The sequence below is a fragment of the Labrus bergylta genome, chromosome 9 (genome assembly GCF_963930695.1).
Source record: "Labrus bergylta chromosome 9, fLabBer1.1, whole genome shotgun sequence".
Taxonomy (NCBI): domain Eukaryota; kingdom Metazoa; phylum Chordata; class Actinopteri; order Labriformes; family Labridae; genus Labrus; species Labrus bergylta.
Window position 1 is genome coordinate 28,242,464 of NC_089203.1, and position 15,243 is coordinate 28,257,706.

Consider the following 15,243-nt stretch of genomic DNA (forward strand, 5'->3'; position numbering starts at 1 on the left):
GAGAGAGAGAGAGAGAGAGAGAGAGAGAGAGAGAGAGAGAGAGAGAGAGAACAGAGAGAGAGAGCGAGAGAGAGAGAGAGAGAGAGAAACAGAGAGAGAGAGAAACAGAGAGAGAGAGAGAGAGAGAAACAGAGAGAGAGAGCGAGAGAGAGAGAGAGAGAGAGAGAGAGAGAGAGAGAGAGAGAAACAGAGAGAGAGAGAGACTTCATGAGCACCAGAAATGTCCCAAAATCTATGATTACTCTTGTTCAAAATCAGAATTCAAAAAACAACAGAAGATTCATCGTTCCTCACCTGATGATGGCGAACATGGAGTTGAAGTTCTTGCACTCCCGGCAGTGCAGGGCGATCTTGATGAAGTGCTTGACGGTCTTCATCCTCTTCAGCTGGTTGGGCTCCCGCGTCACCTCCGACGCAACCCAGAAGGTCTCGTGATTGATGGCCTCCTCGAAGCGCTTCAGGCTGGCCGAGCCCGTCTTGGAGCGCAGCTTGTAGAGGTCGTCGATGTACTCGGTGGGCTCGATGGCGCAGAAGAGTTCGAAGGCCCGCATGGAGAGCTGGGTGGCGACCTCCACCGTGCTCAGCTGCAGCAGAGAGATCTGCGCCTCTCGCAGGAGATCCTGAGCGTCGTCGTCCGAACACAACGTCTCCGTCTCCATGTTGCTCTTCAGGTAGTATCTGGTTACAGAGGGGAATATGTGCTTTGTTATTAGGATTGTTATAAGATTAACCCCTTAAAATAAGAAAAGCAAACACATGCTGGTTTCTACAGAAGCTCTAAAGGGACATGCAGCCATACTTTTTTTTTTTTTGATAAGTCAATTCCAGTATTGTTTCTCAGGATCCGACTTATTTATCTCGTTTTCTCAGGACAACAGAACTGGTTTTCCTTTTATAACAAATTCATTTATCTCATTTTCTCGGGACGGGAAGGCTTGATGGGACAATTTACTGTGACAGACCAGACCACTGCACGCCATGCTGTCACTGTCCACACTAACGAGGTAAGTTTAACCTATTTCTTTCTTTTTTTTATGGTTTTGCCACACTCGAGAAAATTAAGTCAAAATCCAGAAAAAATATGTTACTCTTCTTTTCTCTAGTCCCTCAATTAAACAACTTTTATACACGAGGGGAGGAGTCAGCCGGCCGTCCCGACGATGTAAACAAAGTGAAGATAGGACTCTGAAAACTCTGAAAAAAGTCCTACAGTCCTCCCAGTTGAAATAAGCAAATATTTAAAAAAACAAATAGGGAACGCTAAAACGATGGCAGGAAGTCAAACTTCAGCTCTCATTACCTTCCACTCAGCTGAATCCTGTCTGCGAGTTTGGACAGCTGATCGGGTAACCGCCTCTGCTTGATGACGCCCTCGGGTGTGACGGACACTTCGCACAGCGAGTACGCGTCCGCCGCTGCAGTCAGGGCGAACTCCCTGATGGCCTGAGCCACCACCTCCTTAGCCGTGGTGTCCTTCCCGATCATGATGTATCGAGACTGCTGGTCGGCCTTGAAGACTCGCAACACCTGGTCCGACATGTCTGAGGACGAGCAGAACACACGATGACGAGGACTGTTTCTTTTTCAGCCTCATTTTTCTTCATCTGTATTATGCAAATAAAGATTATTTCCAGAGCCACTTCCCAGATCTCAGAAATCAAAGAAACACCTCAAACCTTCTTTCCCATCATTCATTAGTTAGACCAGAAAAAAAAAACCCTGCAGATCACATGACCCAAAATCTCCATTACCAAAAAACCATCACCAATGCGCCCACAGAAAAAGTAAAGGTCAGTGCGATGGCGTTAGCGTTCTCCAGACATGAATGCAGATCGACTGAGTTTATGTTACAGCTGATTCATATCTGGAAGTCAGACATGGAGGCCGACGGCGTTTACAAAGACGGGACTGTGCTCGGAGAAGCAGGATCATGGGAAGAGAACATACTTACTGGGTGTGACTGGGACTGAAAGAACACAGACAACATGTGATGGACTGTTAATAAGAGCGTGCAGACTCTGATTCCACCACAGTCTAAAGATTTACGAGAGGTAATGTAAGGTTGAATGATGCAGGAAGACATTACTCTTGATTGTACATCTATGTATTTTATGGCTTTACTACTCTGTTAATTACTTTCAGAGAATGAAATGTGATATATGAGTAATGCTGCCTTCCAAGACAGCTAACCCTTTAATATTTCTGATGCTGCATTGCTGCCTTTCAATAAGATTTACAGAATAATCCATTTCATAAGTACAGTTTATATCATCTTTGAACTATTTCTACATCAAGCTTGACAATTTCACCTTGAAGTTCGTTGCCATGTAGTTTCCATTTTGAAAACATTTATCTTCATGATCTTATGGCAGACTGAGTTTCAACACGAGAAAAACAAGTCCTTAAAAAAACAACAATAATGTTCTAACAACCAAAGTGTGTAGGAACTTCAACAACTGGTGAAGCTCTTGTAATCAAGCTAATTAGAGCAACTCAACAGACCCTAAGAAGAAGGTGAAGTCTGTGGGATATTATTCTGTCATAATACTGCACCTAAGCTCAACAGATTCACAATACATAGGTGTAAATCTACATTTCTAAGGACACTCCAACACCATTTAAAATGGTATGAGAAGGTCACACTGCCCTTAAAGTAACAGGGGTCTGATGCTTCTTTCCACATCGACCTCGTCAGAGCAGCGTGATACGCACCAGGCTGGTTGTTGAAGTCCAGGATGCGGTGGTGGGACTGCAGGAGGTCGGGGTTCGACGACGACAGGTTCCCGCTGACGGGCAGAGGTGGAGGGATCTGTTTGGACTGCTTCATGCCCACGATGCTGTCGTCCTGTGATTGGCCCACGCAAACGTCGCTATGGAAACAGGAGAGGGAGAGAGAGGGCATGGGAGGGGTGAGGCGGCAAGTTCTGGCAATGACAGGCAGGGGGCGATGTGAGTTGGCAGGATGAAGAGGTCTGTGCACAGAGTCTGCATTAAAGATACATAGAGACACATTTGATGCCTAATTTTTCATCAGCAGTTCTGACCTCCCTTCATTGGCATCCTCTTCTGTTTTGGGTCAATTTTATAATTTCATTAGTTACATACAAAGCCCTGCATGGCCTGGCTCCTACCTACATTACTGAATTACTGCATCCTTATTCTAGCAGCCGCCTCGTCCAATCATCTGATCAGGGCTTTGTAACAGGTCCTTGTACATATTTTAAATCCAGAGGTGATCATGCATTTGCAGTAGCAGCTCCTAAACGCTCCTCTATTACGTCAGGTTTGCAGAATCTGTAGTTTTCTTCTTGTAGGTCTGCATTTTAGTAAATTCTGTCTTTCTGTGCATGTTGCTTGTGTTTGAGTTTGAATGCATGCTGGTTCATTTGATTTATGTTGTTATGTAAATATGTCCTCATCCTGTGATTATGAGAAGCACTTTGTAAAGTCTTCTTATAATAATTGTGGCTGTGAGGATGATTGGTCAGCCACATTCGGGTCAGTGAGCTAATACACCAATCTGCACCTGAAGCTAAATTATTATAACAACAAATTGATTATGCAATCTCACACGAGGGGCAGTGATGAGGTGCTGAAGATCAGCACTCCTATGATCCATGCTGAAGAGAATCACAGCAGTGCTGATATCCAAAAGAACTTCTCCACCTCGAGTGTGATATTGTTTTTATACAACAGCAGGAATTAGTGGTAAAAAGTTAAAATCAACTACAAGCAACTAGTTCCAGAATCAGGAAACAGCCTGTTGACAAGCAACCCAAACATTCTATCCTCCTGCACTCTGTTGGTGTCCATGGTTACCACAGAGCAGCTACTCTGTAGTATGTTACTTACTTGTTAAAATCAATTAATGTGATCATGAAATCAGTGAAATCAGAGTCTGAGGTTTGATGTAAATGTTATTTTAAAAGTATTCAGAACTCTTCGCTGAGGCGCAGCGGAGGGATACATACTGTGAAAAGTCCCACTGATGTAGTTCTCCTTCATGGTCACTCGTAAAATGCCTCTTGTCCAATCAGATTGCTTGCTCTGAACTAACTTATTTTGTATCGATGGAAATATCACCGATTTTAGGAACCGAAAACTCACAACGAGCCCAAGGAAAAGTTTGAAGAAGCTTACTTTCACTCGATGATTCATCCCTGCTCGCTCTCTCTGATCACAGTTCTGATCACATCTAAACATTTTGAGTCATAATCAGCTGTTTGCTGCACCAGCATCAGTTTACCCTTATTTTTCCAGATTTAATCATGTGCATTATCCAAGAAATAAAGGCCCCCATTTCCGTCTGACATTTCAATAATAATCTCCCTGAAGCTGTATGGACGAAGCAAAGCAGAGTATTTTATCAGTGAGGTTAAAACAGCAGAGGAACGATTGATCGATGGCTCTATCTGTTTGTTTTGCATCATCAGTGCAGCACATCCTAATGCCCAAAAAAAGAACACCTCTTGATTTTTTACAATTGAGAAGAGTCGAGATGAAAAGTCCCATCAGTCAAAATCACAGCTTCTCTGCACAGAATTTTTTAAAAAAGTTTGACTCGCTGAAATCAAAACGTTTCCCTCTCTGCGGCCTTCGGGGTCGTTTTTAAAGATATTTATAGAAAATTATTAATACAGAAAAATCTGTAATCTGCTTTGAGCAACCGACTGACAACATCTCAAATTCACCTCTCAGTGCTCGCTATCGATCAGTAACCATGACAAACGCTCAACGCAGCTTTAATCAGAGTTATTTTCAGTGATCAGGTCCTCTTACTTGTACGGTTTAGGAGGCAGGATGCTGGTGAGCGTCTTGTCGAAGATCTTCTTCAGCTTGTTGCGTCCTCCCACCGTGTTGGTCTTGGCCTTCTTGCTGACCTTCTCCAGGCCCATCACCTGCTCCACGTCCACCGCCAGGTCGGGGATGGAGTACCGGCTCGCCTTCTTGATGTCTCCGATCTTCGGCAGGTGGGGCGCTCCGTTCTTTCGGTCGTGTTCCTCCTCGCCGTCCAGGTCGTGGTCATGTTCTGGCCTGGTTAGCAGCTCTTTAAACACTGGAGGGAAAGGAGAGCCCGATGTTTAGTGTTAATGAAGCTGAGTTATGGCTATCGAAAGAATATTACTCTCTCTTTTCTTTTAGTTTCAAACACCCCTGGCTCTACTGGGAAATGATTCACACCTTAGCTTCTCTGGGACTAAAATGTCGAGTCGGGCTTTAACTGAATAAGTAATTCCCAAGACTTCTCGTTTATGACCACTTTAAAAAAAAGTAACCCCTTTTTACTGATCCTATCCATCAAACTATTCAACCATGCAGAGGTTCTCCTCCCCCCAGAGATGGTAAATCATCCTTGAAGAACAGAAAAAATCTAGAAAATGAATTTACATTAAAATCTATTTCTCTTTCCTCTCTTGTAAATCTTCTAAAAACCACTTTATCACCCTCCGTACCTTTACATCGTTAGCCCACTGGTTTAAAAACATCAACCCTTACAGTACAGGATCATAATCAAACACTAAAAAGTACTTGAGGGTTTCTTGTAAATACAATAAAACGTTACCTAAGAGGTTCGTTTTCACAGTTATGGACAGATGGGTGTTGTTCTTCAGAATCTCGTTGGCTTTGTTGAGCTGGACGTTTTCAAAGTTTTGTCCATTGACCTCCAAGATCTGAAAAAGCAAAACAAGGACAATTACACACACTGCCTCATATAAAAAGGACTTCCTCTCGTCGTCTTCTTAAGACCTTAAAGCAAAAACATAAAGCTGCATGGCAAACCTAATAGATCTAAAGTTATGCATGTAGATTTGGACCAATTGTCTGAACTGGTTTGCACAAAAACCAGACGGTGGCATCTTGTGTCATTTCAAACACGAGTCTGAAGCTTTGATTCCAAAAACCTTTTCAGGTAATGATTTCTGAATCTTCAGACTTCCTCCAGTGAAACCAGAGAGTAGAAACTGCATCCTCTTATTCATTCATTCTGCAGCTCGTTGTTTTGACATCAGTGTAGGTCTGAACAGCTTGACCTCTGTTTATGGGCCGGATGTGTGCGTTCATACACACTCCACTAAGCAGACGTGAGGCCTGTATACACTCACTAACAGGACTAAATGTCTGTTCAGGAATCAGCAGAAATAAGTGACATGTTTGCTTTGACTTAACTGCTGGAGCACTTAAAGGAACGGTCAAATGATAAAACAAATGGTAAAGCTCGGAGTGAATGTAGAATCAGTGATGAACTTGAAGTTGTGAGCGATTGGAGAGTCAGCTTCTCTGGTTCCTTTTTTTTGGGGGGGGGAACAGCTGCAGGGGATGTTTGGAGTCAAAAGGGCTTAACTCGCATCCCGACACTCTCGAGATGGTTTCAAGGATTAAAGGGACTTTGTGCTTAAAGCTCAGAGGACTGCCGAGTGTGAAAACTGTTGAGAAGTCAAGTTGCGGAGAGAAAGCCAACACAGGACGCTCGAAGCTCCTTCGGGAGTTCAATTTAAGAAAAAGAAAAACCTTTTAATGCCAATTAGAGCCAAATTCAAAACCAATTTCACAACGAAAATGAACTTCAACACTCGTAAAAAAAGGATCAATTCGAGTGTAGGTGTGTGTGACAGGAGGGGATTTCTGCTCACAGTATTCACCTCCAGACAAAGCTAACACTTGTACAGCTCTTTATAGAGATTTATTTAACACATTTCAAGTGGAAATCCCAAAATTTAGACACAATGTAATACATTTTTTGCAGCAGGAGCAATGTCTACGGTCTGAAAGTTCAGTATGTAGAAATGAAATGGTTATGGATCATGGTGGAAGGACACCAAACATAATCAGGCGTCGACAGTCAAACGGTCAATATACCTGATCTCCACGCTTAAGGCCGACTTCTGCTGCCTTGCTCCCGGGCTCCACGGCTTCGATGAAGATACGGAAACCTTTCTCCTGTCCCCCCAGGAGATTGAAGGCCAGCGGGGAGTCCCTGCCCGGCTTAGTCAGCGTCACCAGCCGAGGCTTAGCTTTAGCAGCGCACGCTATGTTTAACAGTCTGAGGTGCCCGCACATTTTCTGGAATGAGACGACACAAATGTGAGGAAACGGCATCAAAGCAGGTACACCAAAGTACATATATATATATATATATATATGTATGTATCTTGTGCATGTGTAGTTGTTGGACGTACTTCTTTCTCCAGATTGTTTTCAAACTCCTCCAGGAAGTGAGTCATGGCGGTGTCACCCTCAAAGTCGTTGAAGTGATTGTTTACCCACAGCAAGACTACCCGTGTTACCTGGAGCGATCACATGATGAGAACAGGTCAGTATACGTGTCACAGGTTAACTAGTGATGTATGTATGATGTAGTTTACAGCCTGACCTAGAAAAACTGTCTCTGGGTTAGAGAGAAGCTTCTAGGCTGTTTCCGGTCAATAAAGCATACTCTTCTGTTTTTAAATGGGGTTTTGTTGTAAGCTCATAGGCTCAATTTCCTGAAGCTTACACTATGGATGTGAACATTTCTGATGCTTCTATGTTTTCTAGAAACCACATAAAATGATAAAATCTCTGTTTTACTTTAGATTGAATCAAAAGTATAGAGCTTAAAAAAAAAACACAGATCTGCAGTCAAATTTCAAGCCAGAGCTGCCGTGAGCAAAGTCCATTCACTAGTGCTTTTGAGGTTAAAATAATGTACAAAAGACACAGAATAGAGGAGCAGACAGGGTCTAAATTGCAAAAATACATTGGTCACATTTTCATACTGAATTGTTGCCAAAACATTTGTGCAATTAAGACAGTGTCACCTGAAATCAGCCGATAATTTGTATCTAGGAGTTGAATTTTGATTGCTGTGGTAGAAACAGGTATCGATATCCTTCCTAGTATTGTATCAAAGTTTATAATCCTGATATCGTGACAACCTTAGATTAAATCTGATTATACATTGTTGTGTTTCATCAGTTCATGCAGGCGTGCAGTGATTCTACTCCCGTACTTTGTCCCTGAGACTCGGGTCGTGGAACCACTCCAGGAGCTTCTTGCCCACGACCATGGGGCTGGAGAGGAAGGTCCTGTAGGTCAACAGGAAGTCCTCGATGTAGGTGGGATCCACCACCGAGTGCTCCTCCACAAGGTGCATGGTGAGACGCTCCGATGTGCCCTGAGATTAGAAACCAGACAGTTTTTTAGTGCAACAGGAATGTTTATTTTTAAAGATCTGTAGCTAAATGTCTTGACTTTATTGGACTTTATTTTCCTCATCATCACAGCAGCTCCATTTACAAAATAAGAATTAAAGACATACAAAGATACAAACATTTGACAGAACATTTTAAACAATAATAATAATCAGAGGCCCTCGTTGTACTTCTGATCTGGGACTAAGCTCCATATTCAATTCTAGGACAGACTAGCGTACAATCATATTACAAACATGTCTCTTCAGAGGCCCCTCTTTATGTAGATTTTGGATCCAAGTTTTTAAAAATAATGACCTTGATGACGATGTGTCCTTTCCTGGTGCCCGTGCGGTCCAGCTCGCGGTGCTCCTTCACCATCACGATCTCTCCTTCCTCCTCCACCTTCTGCATGTTCTTCTCCACCTGGTTGAGGATGCAGCAGTAGTCCTGCTGAGCTATACACACAAACTGGAGCAGACAGGAGAGCACAACAGTTAGAGGAACACTCGACAGACACTCAGGGAACTTATTTCACCACTGAACTTAAAATCAGCAGAGGGAAAAAACCACTGTTAACACGAGTCTTAAAAGAAACTGCAAAGAAACTAAACTAGAATCTCCACTGATGAATTATGAAAGAGGGGGCTTTCACTAATTAGGAGCAAAAACATTTTCTCATCCAGACGCTCAGCTCCTGATGATTAAAGGCCTAAAAATCTGGGTCTTTACTTTCCCTGTTTAGTATTTTGCTCGCATTAAAAGACATGATGCAAAAACAATGTGATCTTTCCTGAGCTGGCCTGTTCTCTTTAAACTCGGCTGTTTCTCTAAAACTATGAGTGCAAACCCTGTCTGCATGGGAAGGGTCACAGTGGGATTTAATACCCTCACATATACGGGTTACTTTGCTTTTTCACGCTGAGAACCCTAAAATGCTGCAACATGGACGTCTAGGTGGTAAAATATCCTACCTGGCAGTCGTCCACCTTGGTCTTCATGACGCCCTTCATGTATTCCTTCTCCATGGTGGGTGACACCCCAAAACTGTTCCCCATGCAGAGGATCTCCGTCCGGCTGTCGGGGTACGTCACCTCCACCGAGCCGTTCAGGATCACCGACCACGAGTCCAGCTGGAGTTGAAAAGAGGATTTTTTTAAAAGTTAGAAGGAGAAACAAAGAACACGAAAGAAAACAAGACTACCACAAAAAAATGACTTTGTAGCTCACATTAAGTTCAGTCTTATATTACTCCCAACAGCTGGTGTCCCCGAATGAGTCAAAGTTATTCATCAAAAAAAAGAAGCATATGTAGTTACTACACGGGGACTGCTGCACTAACAGATGGGATTAAAGCATCCTCAGAGGGAAACAGCAACAACACGAGACGACTACGATGTGAAGTCACAACACACTTTAAAGGCTTTATATGAGATTTCTCACACTTAAATATAATAGAAATCAAGTATCTCCTCTGAAAATAACTCTGTGAGTCATGACTGTCTACAATGGGTGTAACACCCGAGTCCCACTGTCTGTGATGTTTTCAGAGTTTTCAGAGTCCTATCTTCACTTTGTTTACATCGCCCGGACGGCCGGCTGACTCCTCCCCTCGTGTATAAAAGTAGTTTAATTGAGGGACTAGAGAAAAGAAGAATAACATACTGTACTCACTGCTTAACTGTGTTTCTAGATCACGCTCATTTCAGGTAAATTTACATGCAGTGTGAAGATACCAGCATAATAAAGATCGCTAGCATTAGCATGCTAACACAACAATGCAGCGCGAGTTGTTTTGGTTTCATGCTGGCGCTCAAGGGCGACATCTGCTGGATCAAAAAATGGCATATAAAGCCTTTAAGTATTGTTACACTACATGTTGAATAAATATTTTATCCTTTTACTGCGAGATAAGTCAAAAAATGTTTTCAAGAATCCCTCGAAAGCAGACTTTTTTGTTTCCTCCAGCAGCAACAATGTGACTCGGCCCTCACAGGCAAACCCTGCTCTTTATTGTTTGGGTGCATTACAGCCAAATCGTCTTCATTGAAACTCATGTCAGAGAGAGAGAGAGAGAGAGAGAGAGAGAGAGGGGGAATAAGTGATGCTTTGCTTTAGCTGCCTGAGGGCTCCAGGAGAGGCCCGGTGAGAAGGCCGGTCCACCATTCAGACTTAATAGAGCAGAAAAAAAACCATCAAATGGAAGAAAGAGTCGTTGGTGTGAAGGGGTGAAACAGAGGTTGAGACTCACACACTAACATAAATACATTTAAAGACAAGAGTCACAAGACATGGGCTTTATGTGTGATTGTTTATGCAGTCGACACACACACACCTCCTCTCCATCGTTGAGGACGATGGTGCCGGCCCGTTCCACCACGGCGAAGACCATGACGGCGCAGAGTTCCCTCCTCACTGACATGGTCATGTTGGCGAATGCTGGCAGCTGATGCATGAACTCCAGTAATTGCTCTGCGAGAGGGGAAGAGGGAGAAAGACACAAGAGGAGGAAGAGGAGGAGGATTAGAAAACAGAGTCTTGACACCCAGAGGGGGGAGAGAGAGAGAGAGAGAGAGAGAGAGAGAGAGAGAGAGAGAGAGAGAGAGAGAGAGAGAGAGAGAGAGAGAGAGGACAGTGCAGCCTCGTTGGCAACCAGGCGTGCACGAGCTGCAGGCTGAAGCGTCACAACGGATCATCATATCCAAACAGAGGAATCGTTATCTGGAGAACATAAAGCCAACTATCAAGTCCATTGATATAAATGTTCAAGGCGAGCCGAGAATAATTGCTGACACTTTGCTCGATGAACCTCAGGGTGAGTTCAACGCAGACACGAGGCAGAAATCACATTTAGAGCGCTGTCTACAAATTAAAGGGGACGTACAAAAGTACTCATACTAATATAATAAAAGAAATAGACTTTTATTGTCTTTTGATCGTGCACTTCACATTTTAAGATCTCCTCATTTTCTTGCCTACCTACCCGCTAACATCTATCATTTCTGGCTTATGCACATTTATGAACCGATTGTTTAACCTCTCAGGGACAATTAGAAACACTTAGATAATGACCTGCTCCACCTCCTCCTGATGTAGAAATACTGATTTCATCCAACCAACTATTCATAACCTTAAGACGTTCAGTTGACTATCATCAGGTAAAGACGAGCAGCGAGTCCTCATCTATTGTTTGGCTCACTTAAGATGCTAATAGTTTCAATTAACTGTCAGTGAATGGGTTAAGTTTTTAAATCCATGAATCCCTTCAGCTCTGCCTGCAGCCTTCCTATCCAGAGACCCCGTTAACTCTGCCTCCTCATGATGAGACCTCCATGTGAACAACATGTGTGGGTACATTTTTATTCTCAGTAGAAATTCTTCTCGTTAAAAAACTGTCACAGCGAGGTTCTGAGGATCACGCTGAGCTACCTGGGCAGCACATGTGGCTTTATTTCATTTTTTGTTCATGGTTTTTAAAAGTAAAAAGTATTAAAAACTGCTGGGGTGGTCTCAAATATTTCAAAGGAATATTTCCTAAAGGACTGTGCACAAAGAGGACGCACACTTTCTGTTCTTCGGGTGAACGGCTTTAATCCTGCTTGTATCTGACTGGGTGTGTCGTTAAAGAAGGAAATTCCATGTATAATACAGGGCCCTTAGACATGCACCCCCCTCTATCCCCCCCAGCCCCCCCATATACCACCAGCTCTCTCCTCCTGGCAATAGTCTGGCGAACTGACTGACCTGTGCTTGGCATGGCAACAGCATCATCGTGTGTGAAGCTGCGGAAGCACTGAAAGTTTAATGTGCAGGGAGAGGTGAGGCGAGAGGATGTGCCGGAGTGACCTAGAAAAAGCCTGCCGGCGGAGGGAGGGGTGCGCCGCGGGGGGGGGGGGGATCAGCAGATAGGGGGGGAGGGGGAGAAAGACTGGCACTCATTCTCTGCATCCAGAGCCTCAATCCTCCCCCCCCCCCAAAGTCCACATCTGTAGCTAGGAGCCGACATTGTGCACTTTATTGATTTTAAAACATGCTGATCGTTATCATTAGAGTTGAGTCAGAGCTTTTGAGGGATTTGATACTTAAAGCCTTAAGAATGACTCAACAGCTGCATCTTTAATAAGAGCAGGAGAGAAAAAAAAAAGAAAGAAGAGAATGTAAATGTGTTTGATATTAAAATAAGAAAGGGGTGTGGCTTTTATAGAACGCTGTATTATTCTCAACAGGGACAAAAATACTGTCTCTACCTGGAGTAACGCTGCCTGTGCTTCTCACTGATGTCTGAGGAAATGCCTCCTCCAAACACGTCTTGTAAAGGTGCCACACTCAGGTATGCACAAAAAGTACATTTACATTTTTAGATTAAATACTGCTAGGCATCAAAAAACATCGTCCTAGTGCGAGTCATAATCTGCATTGTAATATAAACTAAAATCACAATAATCTCGTCTTGTTCAGCGCTCACCTATGTCATCGTCTGTTCGGTCCATGGGGTCTTTCTCCAGACAGTCCCGCACGATGTCCCGGCTCATGAGGGGATCCGACGCTCGCTCGATGTCCTCCTCATCGTCGTCCTCCTCCGAGTCGACGGCCGTCTCTGGCAGGCCACTCAGGTCCATGTCGCCTGGTTCGTTTTCTGTGGCCTGAAGAAGAGCAAAAACAGAGGAGACAAGAATCAGTAAATCTGATGTTTAAAATTCAAAACAGAATGAGGGATTCTGTGTCTCTGTCCAACACCAGCAGCTGGTAAACTACAGTACAGCCAAGTGTCCATCAACGTCTAATGAGTCAAAGAACAGACCAGATCATCAAGACAGAGCCACCGCATGCTGCTGCAGAACTGTAGATTTCTACTTACATGCCTGAGAAGCCAATCAAATGTTAGTAGGGGATTAACAAGCCAGCGACCAAACTGTCAAAACTCAGACAGAGTGAAGTCATTTGTAAACAGCGAGGGTTGAAATCTAGTTTAATGAGGATACAGAGGAGGGGGGGCTGCTTCTGAAATCATTTCACATGACAAACATCAGCTGCACAACAATGCAACTCCAACCAAAAGCAAAAAATAACAAAAGAGCTTGTGTAAAAAAATCTGTTGTGCAGATTTGACCCATTTCATCAAATAGATTAGAGGTTTCTGAGTACAGTATGAGAGAGACAGGCGTCAACGCTGCATACCAAACAGGCTGCTGTGCATAGTAACAAGCTAATTAACTCCCCAACTTTTCCCTCTCCTCTCCCCCTCAGAAAAAACTTCAGTGGCTTGCCTCGCAGCGAGATCCGCTTCTTTGAAAGCACAAGATGAAATATGTGTGGAGCTGAGGAAAATGAACGGGAGATCAGCGGTGAAAGTAATGCAATTACTTGTGAAGGAGTGATACTTCTGTGGTCCTCCTCTCTGCTATCATCAAAAGAAAAATGTTTCCGCAAATGACAGAGGAAGCCATATTGCATGATTTTCTACACACGCAACATGAAACCTTCTCACAGATGAAACCAAAGCAGTCGGGAGAAAAGCAGGACTACAAAGCATCATCTCTGCTTCTGCTCCAATGAGGAAAAAAAAAACCCTTCCTTCTTACCTCAATATGGTGCCCAACCTCGAGCTTCTTATAAGAAAGAGAAGAAAGGGCTCCCTTTGCAAAGTGTCCGCAAAATCCCAGAGCCAAACGCATCTTCACCTTTCAAGACTGTCGCTCTCTGCTTTTAATTTTTCAAGGCGGCTCAGAGTCCCTGTGCCAGGTCTCTCTAACAGAAAGCCCTGTGTCATTTCTCCTCAAAACGCCATGTGCAGAAAGGCGGCTCATTAATGATTCAGGCCGGTGTCTGAGTGGCCATTTGGGCATCACAGGGTGCACACGCCCTGGTGGGCGGGGCTGATGATCTGGGCGTATGTGTGTGAGGACCTTTGACAGATTGAGTAAAAGAAGTGTAAAGTAAGAGCGTTTGAGAATATCGTACCTCAACATAAAAACGATCTAAAAGGATGTAAAAGAAAAAGTCTCTCTGAATCTGAAACATGAAACAGAACGAAGATTTGAACAGCGCTCCCCGAGAACGCTTTGTCCTAAAAGCACGATGCTTGCATATTCATCGCCTTGTTTCCACAGATGGACAGAGGACACACAAGACAAGATCACCACACTCGTTTTTTCCTGCAGCAGATGAATTATGTCACAACTATAAACCAGCTAAATGCATATTCCCTCTTATTGTGACTTGATTTGTTGACACGCTCAGCATGCCACATTCAGAAAAACGTGTTGAATCCTCGCCTCTAGCACGCTGTATTTATATTAAAAAAAACTTGCCCGTGTGCTTTTATATTCTTGCACTGTGTCTTTTTTTCCTGTGTCATCTGTGCATCAAACATCAATAAATGTGCAGTAAGCATCCAGAGTCAGTGGGCAGGTCGGCTGCTGTGAATATTTCATCAGAGCTATTCTTGGATCAATGCTTTCAAAGGCCTTCTGAAGGACCGATTTCATGATTAATTCAAACAAAACAGAGCGCCATGTTGATCGTGACGTGACAGTGATGAGCGAGGGGAGCATCAAGTGAAGAGACCAAAGTGGGCTGAGGAGATTTGAGCAGCGGGGGGGCGCTGGGGGCGGAGCAGGGATTAAACTCCTACCATCACAAATGTTCACCTCTCTCTGCTCATCACCTCTCAGTGTTCATTTACACTCTGATGTAAATTAATATACTTCCTGTGGTCCCGTGTGTAAAGAAGAAGACCCAGACCTCCGCTGATTATTTTATTCAAGGACTCCTCGAGTGAGACAACAGAGATTGTTAGTGCTCTAAAACGCCACATTATTAATTCTAAAACCTGCAGGGAGCAACTTCAGCAAACCATCAGGAAGTAATGATGCAGAAAACAAAGAGTTTGGAGAGTCCTGCAGGGGGGTGAGGGGGACAACAGGATCCTAAGTCATTCTGAACCTTTTTGGAAAAGCTTGTACATGGACCAAAAAGGTAAAGAAGTTCTATCATGAATGTAGACTGGTTGATAAAGAATACAGATTAAACACATCTCCTTTGTTTAACAACTTCATCCTTGTTGGCAAAT

The 15,243-nt window shown here is 43.6% G+C and overlaps 1 protein-coding gene across 15 annotated transcripts in view; it reads right to left on the reverse strand.

Moving 5' to 3' along the window:
• The window catches only part of rapgef2b (Rap guanine nucleotide exchange factor 2b), a 127,067-nt gene that overhangs the window by 14,560 nt on the left and 97,264 nt on the right, over positions 1-15,243 (reverse strand). For 11 of the 15 annotated variants that reach the window (XR_010666918.1, XR_010666914.1, XR_010666917.1 and 8 more), the window contains 13 exons: positions 12,637-12,814; positions 10,507-10,643; positions 9,146-9,304; positions 8,490-8,642; positions 7,991-8,155; positions 7,179-7,286; positions 6,859-7,062; positions 5,564-5,672; positions 4,780-5,056; positions 2,713-2,870; positions 1,952-1,966; positions 1,301-1,541; positions 295-678 (listed from right to left, as the gene is read on the reverse strand). Coding sequence is in view for 2 of the 15 variants with exons in the window: in XM_065959002.1 (XP_065815074.1) it covers positions 295-678; positions 1,301-1,541; positions 1,952-1,966; positions 2,713-2,870; positions 4,780-5,056; positions 5,564-5,672; positions 6,859-7,062; positions 7,179-7,286; positions 7,991-8,155; positions 8,490-8,642; positions 9,146-9,304; positions 10,507-10,643; positions 12,637-12,814 (2,288 nt within the window). In the remaining 13 variants the exon portion in view is untranslated. Of the gene's footprint in view, positions 1-294; positions 679-1,300; positions 1,542-1,951; positions 1,967-2,712; positions 2,871-4,779; positions 5,057-5,563; positions 5,673-6,858; positions 7,063-7,178; positions 7,287-7,990; positions 8,156-8,489; positions 8,643-9,145; positions 9,305-10,506; positions 10,644-12,636; positions 12,815-13,753; positions 14,047-15,243 lie in introns of those variants that run through there. The other 4 variants (XR_010666916.1, XR_010666912.1, XR_010666921.1 and 1 more) reach the window with 2 other exon arrangements.